The 9,448-nt window shown below is 40.2% G+C and overlaps 1 protein-coding gene across 1 annotated transcript in view; it reads left to right on the forward strand.

Annotated features, from left to right (window-relative positions):
- Positions 1-3,918, forward strand: part of QRSL1 (glutaminyl-tRNA amidotransferase subunit QRSL1) — a gene marked incomplete at both ends in the record, with an annotated part of 29,187 nt that extends 25,269 nt beyond the window's left edge. The window contains 2 exons of the mRNA XM_080700330.1: positions 1,415-1,620; positions 3,698-3,918. Of these exons, the coding sequence (XP_080556456.1) occupies positions 1,415-1,620; positions 3,698-3,918 (427 nt within the window). The remainder of the gene's footprint in view (positions 1-1,414; positions 1,621-3,697) is intronic.
- Between the last annotated feature and the right edge of the window lie 5,530 nt (positions 3,919-9,448).

Below are 9,448 nucleotides of genomic sequence, written 5' to 3' on the forward strand. Positions count from 1 at the left end.
GGGGTAAGGGTGAACATGAGTCATAGGAAAGGTGAGATTTGGGATACTTATTTTTATTTTTTTAATTTTTAAAAATTTTTTAATTATTTATTTATTTATTTATTTATTTTGCGGGTCTGGATATAAAACCCAGGTGCATTTGACCTCTGAGCTACACCCCCTGCCCTATTTTTTATTCTTTATTTTGAAACAGGGTCTCACTGAGTTGTAAAGGACCTCACTAAATAGCTGGGGCTGTCCGTGAACCGTGATCCTCCTGTCTCAGCCTCCTGAATGCTGGGATTACAAGCGTGCGCCACCACGCACAGCTTCTATTTTTTATTTTAAAAAGCCAAATTATAGCCAGGCCTGGTGGCGCACGCTTGTAATCCCAGCATTCGGGAGGCTGAGACAGGAGGATCGTGCAGATTCAAAACCATCCTCAGCTACTTAGTGAAGCCCTTTGCAACTCAGTGAGACCCTGTTTCAAAAAATATAGAATAAAAAATAGGGCTGGGGGTGTCGCTCGAAGATAGAATGCCTCCGGGTTCCATCCCCAGTACTGCAAAAAAAAAAAAAAAAGAAAGAAAAAAAGTCAACTTGTGTGCCCAGAACTATGAAAAGGGCCTCATGCATGCTGGGCACGTGCTCTACTACTGACTAAGCTACACTTCTAGCACTTTCTTAATCTTTTGCTAAAGTAAGCATCCTTTCTTGAATATCTTATCTCCACTCCTGGCCTACGCTTTCTATGAAATCCAAAACTGCAAGTACTGCATGCTTTTCCTGGTTTCTCTTTATAGAAACTGCTTCCTAGAAGTATTTCCTATACCTGATTCAGATGGCTGTTAGAATTTTGTAAAACCTCAGAGTCCTTATAAGACATTATAGGACAAAAATTAGATGAGCCTCTAGAGACCTATTTTCTTGTCTACCACTGCCTATCTTTATGACTTCCAGAGAGTTATTTAATAGCTATGTACCTGATTTTCTTCACCCAAAACGGAATGCTCTGGTTTAGTGATATTATGGAAGTGTTAGTATTTTATCATATGTATCTAATAGTGTATCTAATTTGTATCTAATAGTGAATTCTAATTGATTAAATGCCAGATATACAAATTTTCAGCACAGCTGAATAAAATTCATCATCATGTACTGTTAAGAATCTTAGTGATAGCTAGGCGCAGTAACACACACCTGTAATCCCTGGACTTGAGAGGCTAAGAATTGGAGATTTGAAGCCAGTTTGGGCAATTTAGTGAGACTCTCAAGAACTTAGCAAGAGTCTGTTTCAAAAAAGGAAAAAAAAAAAAAATATTAGTGGTGCTTTCTTATAAAAGTCAAGAATCCACTGGTTCTTTAACAAACATAATATAAGGGAATTGATTCAAAAAACAGAAAGTTTTTAAAATAACATCTATTTTTTCCACAGAAACTACGAAAATTATTTTATCAAAGCACAAAAGGTGAGGCGCCTAATTGCAAATGATTTTGTGAATGTTTTTAACTCCGGAGTGGATGTCTTGCTAACCCCTACCACCCTGAGGGAGGCAGTACCATACTTGGAGTTCATCAAAGAAGACAACAGAACACGAAGTGCCCAGGATGATATTTTTACGCAGGCTGTCAACTTGGCAGGTGAGGATTCCTCAAGAATGTTCTGGTTTTCTTCTAATTCTTAAGCAGGCACCCTGGGCTTATTTTTTTAACAGCAACAGCCCATTCTTCTGGAATACTTAGGAGTGTGCATGTAGGCACTACACACACACACACACACACTTAACAAATACACAATATTTTTAGCTTTCATTTTGAAAATACTTAAACCTATAAGAAAGTTGAAAAATAAAATACTATAATAAATCACTGACGTGTCCTTCACCAAGATTCATTTTTTTTTAACGTTTTGCCTCATTTTCTTTCTCTTGCCCCTCCTTCTCTCTCTCTCTCCCTCGGTATTCACACACACACACACACACACACACACACACACACTGCTTTTAGCTGAATCATTTGAAAGAAAGTTTAGAATGTCGAGAGCCTACAAAGTGGGAGAAAATCTTTGTTGTCAGCTGTTCCTCTTCGAAAAGACTACTATCTAGAATATATAAAGAACTCAAAAAAACTTAACATAAAAAACTCAAGCCAGGCGTGGTGGCGAACGCTTGTAATCCCAGCATTCGGGAGGCTGAGACCGGAGGATCGTGGTTTGCAGACAGCCTCAGCTACTTAGTGAGGCCCTGTGCAACTCAGTGAGACCCTGTTTCAAAGTAAAGAATAAAAAATTGGGCAGGGTGTGTAGCTCGGAGGTCATATGTCTCTGGGCTACATCTCCAGACCTGCAAAAAAAAAAAAAAAAAAATACAAATAACCCACAAATATATGAAAAAATATTTAACTTTCTTAGTAATTAGGGAGATGAAAGTCCAAACTATAATGAAACTCCATCTCACTCCAGTTAGAATGATAGTCACTAAGAATATAAACAATAATAAATGTTGGCGAGGATATGGGGAAATAGGAACTCCTATACACTGATGGTGGAATTGTAAATTAGTACAACCAGTATGGAGGTTCCTCAAAAGGCTAGGAATAGAACAACTATATGACCCAGGCATAACACTTCTCAGTATCTTTCCAAAGGAGTTGAAGTTAGAATAGTATAGTGATACATGCATACCCATATTAATAACAGTAAAATTCACAGTAGCCAAGTCACAGCACCAACCTAGGTGTCTGTCAACAGATGAATGGATAAAGAAACTGTAGTATATACCTACAGTGGAGTTTTACTCGGCCATAAAGAGGAACAAAATTAGGTCACTTGCAGGAAAATGGATAGAACTGGAGAACATGCTATGTGAGATCAGCCAGACTCAGGAAATCGAGAGCCACATGTTGTCTCTCATATGTGGAAGCTAGAGGGGAAAAGGAAAGAAAAGGAACCTCATGAACGTGGGGAGAGCAAGGTATGATGGCGCGCACCTGTGACCCCAGTACTTGGGAGGCTGAGACGGGGTCCTCGAGACCAGCCTCAGCAATTTAGCAAGACAATGTTTCAAAATTAAAAGGTCTGGGGATGTAATTTAGTGATACAGCAGCCCTGGATTTTATCCTCACTTCCACACACACAAAAGGAAAATTAGGGGAGGGCCCAGCAGAGTGATGAAAGGACATCAGGGGAGGGAATAAGGAAGAGAGGAGGGAAGGGAAAGGAAACAGACCAAATACTGTTCTATGCATATATGATGCATCACTGTGGATCTCACGCGTGTATAGGGAGGAAAGAGAAGGGGGGGGCAGTTGGGGAAGGAACCAGACCAAATAATGTTCTGTGCATTTATGAATGTAACGCTGTGAATCTCACTATAATATATAATTACAGTACACCAACTTAAAAAAATTTTAAGTAAATACAGTACCTAAATATTGAAAATGTAAATGCCCAATGACAGAACACTGGTTGGACATATTATGGTAAAACTACATAATGAAGTACTGTGTAGCTATAAAAGAGAGGATGAAGGTCTCTGAACTGATATCGAGTGATTTTCAGGATACATTATTAAGTGAACATATATGATGCAAAAAACATGGTATGTTTTTGCCATTCTTTTTATACCTTATTCTGCCTTTACCTTATTAGCAGTAGAAAGTGGAAGAGCTCTGTTTCTTAGAAAATTATTCACCAAAGGGGTTTCTTTGTATTCCTCAGGATTGCCAGCAGTGAGTGTCCCTGTAGCCCTCTCAAACCAAGGGTTGCCAATAGGACTGCAGTTTATTGGACGAGCATTTTGTGACCAGCAGCTTCTTACAGTTGCCAAATGGTTTGAAAAACAAGTACAGTTTCCTGCCATTCAACTTCACCAACTCATGGATGATTGTTCATCTATTCTTGAAAATGAAAAGTTAACTTCTGTTTCTTTAAAACAGTAGAATTAAGTGTATCGTGCAAAATAAAATGATTTTTTTATTCTATACATGGGAGAGCCAGATGGTCATGCTTATTTCTTTTAATTAAGTTCATTGTTAAGTCATTCCTTAAAATCACTTTTTAAATTCCCGTGGTATAGTTAATTTTTTTTTTTTAATTGTGGTGACTGAGGATCAAACCTGGAGATACTAAGCAATCACTCTACCATGGAATTATACCCAACTATAATCTGTCTACCTTTATTAAATCAATTATCTATCTGCATTATTAAACATCCAATAGGTGCAAAATATGGGATTTCTACTATACACAAAATACATGTTCTTGAAAAACAGTACATTCTACAAAAATGTTCATAAAAAAAGAATTTACACTAAAAATAAGCTTAGAAATGAGGATCTCAGCTTGCACATCTTAATAACCAAAACTCTACACAAACAATTGTATCTCCAGAGATAACCTGCGTGATAAGTCATAATTCACTCACTAAGGCAGGCAGCTCGTGTAGGAGAGGCTGCCTGAGGAGATGTTAAGAACCAGTGAAGGGCTGTTTTCTCTTTTGAGTGAGGAGAGAATCTCTGAGCGCAGGAAGTGCAACCTGCCAGGGCCCGGAGTCCTGGGCGGTTGGCCTGGGCTTCTGGAGGAGCTCCCAGTGCAGACACTCCTTTTACTTCTCTACACATGGAGCCCTGACTGAGAACTTCTTGTCCTTTCCTCCTTATAGTTAAAATTTAACTTCTGCTATCCCAGAGCCGTGCCTAGAAGCCAGAATAGCTCCATATCACTGAGTTTGTTCTGTTTACTGGTCACAGATGAGCTCATTGATGTGTTAAGAACATTTGTTGTAACCTAATGGACTATATTGGTCTGGAAAGTTGGTAGATGGTGAAGCAAGTGAGAAAAATTTAAAACATGCAAGTAATGAACAGTCTGAACAATTTGCAGATAATTTGGTGAAGATGACAAAGAGCTGGGTCCATGGCAGGATCCTGCCTTCCCCGATGCTTTTTCCATGGCGTCCTTGCCTTCTCAACCATCTTTACAAATGTTCTCTATTTGGACCCCTGGAGCCCAAAGAGACTTAATGGAGATTTGTGTTCCCCATTTGAGCAAATCTAATGGGAATTATACATTTCCTCACTAGCAGTCCTCATCATTAGCTCTCTTTGTCTACTAGAACACCACTGTCACCTCATACTGATCAAGCTTCCTAATTTGGCACATATATACTGTTGATAATTAAAATTAAACTGAATTATTTAATAAACTCATTGTTTCATAAGGACAAAATCTTTTCTGAATATGAAGTACATGAGGAAAAAAATTTTAAGAGGCAGAACCACTGGAGTGTTTACTGAGGGACTATAACCTACCTGTTACTTCTCAGTAATAGTATTCCCTCCCCACTCCCTAATACTCAATCCCATTACATAAAAGCTTTATGTGCCAGGCTCACTAGTATTCTTATAAATTCTATTCCAAATCCCTGAAAGGAGAAATCCATAAGAGAAAATTACCTTACTATTGGCTCTGCATATCCATAGGTTCCACCTCTGCAGGTACAACTAACCACGGGTCAGACTTAGAAAAAAGAAATTATGCTGAATCCATGTAGATGAAGTGATAATGCAAGTATTATATTAAATGTTATAAAAAGTAGAGAAATTCTGTTTGTAGTGAGGCATGCTGTAATCTTAGTACCTGGGAGGCAGAAACAGGAAGATCTGAGGTTCCAGGACAGCCTCAGCAAGTAGCAAGACTCTACAACCCAGCCAGACCCTATTTCAAAATTAAAAATAATCCAGGCATGGTGGCACATGCTTGTAATTCCAGTATTTGGGAGGATAAGATAAGGACCAAAGGTTTAAGGACAGCCTCAGCAAGTAGTGAGACTCATCAATGTAGTGAGATCCCGTTTCAAAAATAAAATTGGGCTGGTGCTATAGTTCAAAGGTAGAATGCCCCGGGGTTCAAACCCCAGTGCCAAAAATAAATATACATAAAATAGGGCTTGGGGTATAGTTCAGAGGTAGAATGCCCCTAGTTCAATCCCTAGTAACACACACACACACACACACACACACACACACACACACTCACATGATTTAATGTATACAGGAGGATATGTATAGGATATAGTCAAACCTATGCCACTTTATATAAGGCATCTAAGCATCTGTGGGGTTTGGTATCCCTGTAGATTCTAGAACCAATCCCACTGGGATACCAAGGTATTACCATACATTTATTTATTATTTATTTATTTATTATTTATTTATTTATTTATTTTTGTGGTACTGAGGTTCCTGGAAGCCCTTCTACCTCCGGGCTACACTCCCAGACCTATTTTATATTTTATTTGGAAACAGGGTCTCTTAAGCCAGCAAGGCTGGCTTCGAACCTGCGTGATCCTCCTGTCTCCGCCTCCCAAGCGCGGGGATTACAAGCGTGCGCCATCACGCCCAGGCTATAACCATACTTTTTAATAAGAGGAATCCATCTTAGTTGAAGGAGCTAGTATGATAGGGAAAGAAAGCAAACACATCTTTGTCTCAATCTATTTTTATGTTTGTATAATTGGAAATAAAATTTTTCACAGAGTGATTTACTCTTGTTCCCGTATCTCAACCTGAGCTGCACATTTGAGTCTGGACACAGAAAAGCGCAGCATTTACTGTTTTCCAGTAGTAATATCCAGGTCGCATGAAATGATACCTAATGTGTGTTTCTTCTCCATCTTTACCATAAACTTCACAGACAGATCTCATTGTGCCAAGTCACTACCTGAGAACTGGTGAAAAAGGTTTTCTGCACCTCACCTAATTAACCCTTTCAAATTGTCAGCTGTAGATCACTTCTGAAAGCCAGAGGTGGCTACTAATGTAAGATGAGTGTTTTTTCTTTTTTTCCATAAGACTCAGTAAGACCAAACCAAACAAAAGAGCAAAAGTCATGCCAGGGTGAAAAGATGTAATGCGATCAGGAAACTTGGCACCCTGGCACCGCATGGAACCACAGGAACGAGTGGGACAGCCAGTGTCCCGTGCTGGCTCACACTCCGCGCTACCAAGAACGCCACTGGAAACCAGGCAGCTAGAATGTCCCCTTCCAATGGCTCCCTCACACCAGGTCCTTTGTTAAGACAAGGAACTTGTGCCATCTAGACAAAGGCCACATGGCACAGAGGAGGAGCTTCTAAAAATGACACAAAGCCAGGCGTGCTGGCGCACGCTTGTAATCCCAACATTCGGGAGGCTGAGACAGGAGGATCATGGTTCGTTGACAGCCTCAGCTACTTAGTGAGGCCCTCTGCAACTTAGACCCTGTTTCAAAATAAAGAATAAAAAATAGGGCTGGGGAGTGTAGCTCGAAGGTAGAATGTCCCTGGGTTCCATCCCCAGTACCACAAAAATAAATAAATAAGTAAATAAATATGACAAAACGTCATAATTTCTATTAGGAAGTTACTTGCCCCTTCTAAGTATAAATGAGTACCTTCAGGATTTTAGGCAATCTGAGGGACAGTGGAAAGAGAGTGCTCTACCACTGAGCTTTGCCCCTAGGTCCGTGTGTGTGTGTGTGTGTGTGTGTGTGTGTGTGTGTGTGTGTGTGTGTTTATTTTTATTTTGAGACAGAGTCCTACTAAACTGCCCAGGCTGGCCCCCGTATCCTCCTACCTCCACCTCCCCAGTAGCTGGGTTCACAGGTGCGCACCACAGCACCCAGCAACTAACTGTGCAGTTTGTTAAATTAGCCTTTCTCATGAACATTCATGAATGGCTTCTAACCTTCCTTCCCACTCCTCAAACATAATTCTCTGTACCCAGGCTAAATGTATACTGTCGTGCCATCCCGAAGGACAGTCTATTCGCTGTGTTTAGAAGCACAGGGGGCATCAACATGGAAAGCGTTCCTCGGCTATTTCATAACTTGAGCAGTGTGTACACTAGAACAGAAACCTGGAAATTTTATAAAAGCAACATGAGAGAAAAACAGCAAACATTAAGTAAAAGTAATTATTACAGAGTTTTAGAGGGGCTTTTAAATTTTCTTTTTCCTTGTACTTCAGTGAAATATAAATCCAAGAGGATGTGAGACAATTTATTAAAAACATGTTATTATAAGGGTAAAAAAGTTAATAGTTGAGGAAATCAGTGAAGCGATAATAAAAGTGAGGAAGAAGGATAAAACCAGGAATAAGATTAAAGACAAAAATGCTTTTCAAGGCACCTACAGAGATGCTTAAGGATGTGTAGTGTGTGATATAACGGGAAATTTTCCAGTAGCTTTCCCAGTAAGGTAAAGCCACCAGTTTAAAACTCAGACCAAGCCAGGCGTGGTGGCGCATGCTTGTAATCCCCATGCTTGGGAGGCTGAGACAGGAGGATCGCACAGGTTCAAAGCCAGCCTCAGCTACTTAGTGAAGCTCTTAGCAACTTAGTGAGACCCTGTTTCCAAATAAAGTATAAAATAGGTCTGGGAGTGTAACCCAGAGGTAGAAGGCCCCTGGGTTCCACCCCCAGTACCACCAAAAATAAATAAATAAATAAAACTCAGACCAATCTGGGTTTGAATCCTATTACTGCCATGGACCAGCTGTGTGACTGTTCTGAACATCAGTATCCTGAGCTGTAAAATGAGGATATCTCCTTCCTGGGGTAGGATTAAATTTAAATGATCCACTGAATACACTAATGTGACGCTTGACACAATGGACACTGGGTAATCTGTATATAAGTATATGCACGCACTCATGACTGGGTTTCTCATAGAGACCTCACCGTCAACACGGCGCGTGGCCAAGCTCACTAAAGGCCTCTTCTAGACGCCTCCCTGATGACTCGGCTTCCTCTGAAGATGAAGTTTAACATTATCTGGAAGAATTGCATGGCTGCACACTTTTAAAGTAATTCCCAGGAGCTTTGGATTTAAAAAAAAAAAGTCTACCACAGGGTTCAGAAATCTGGAGGACTTGTGCTGTGAGAACCGAAAGAAGAGCAGGCTGACCAGCCTTTTAGAATAAAGGCTGTGCTGGGCTGGGAATGTAGCTCAGTGGTGGAGCACTTGTCAGGTATGTGTGAGGACTTGGGTTTAATAATCTCCGGTAAAACAAAAAGAAAAAAAATACAATAAAGGTTCTGCAAAAATGGCCACCTCACATTCTTGTGGGGGAATGTTTTTGTTTTTCAAGACAGGGTCTCACTAAGTTGCCTAGACTGGCCTCAGACTTCAGATCCTCCTGCCTTGACCTCCTGAGTAGCTGGGATTATAGGCATGAGCCACTGCACCCAGTGGGAAAATGTTTTTGTCAGCAGCAAATTCTTCCTCATGACAATCAGTTCCATTCCAACATGTAGACAGATCCTCAAGGCTCCAAAATACTGTATCTCAGCTGCACTTTAAGAAGGGAAAATATTAAGGCACATGTTACCAAAGGCCTACCAGAGTATCCATCAGAGAAAAGAAGTTAACAGAGGCCTCTGGTGCATCTAATTGTAAACAGTTTCACCCCTTAGTCAATTTTCCTAGATA

This window comes from Muscardinus avellanarius (genome assembly GCF_963383645.1).
Source record: "Muscardinus avellanarius genome assembly, chromosome: 8".
Classification (NCBI taxonomy): domain Eukaryota; kingdom Metazoa; phylum Chordata; class Mammalia; order Rodentia; family Gliridae; genus Muscardinus; species Muscardinus avellanarius.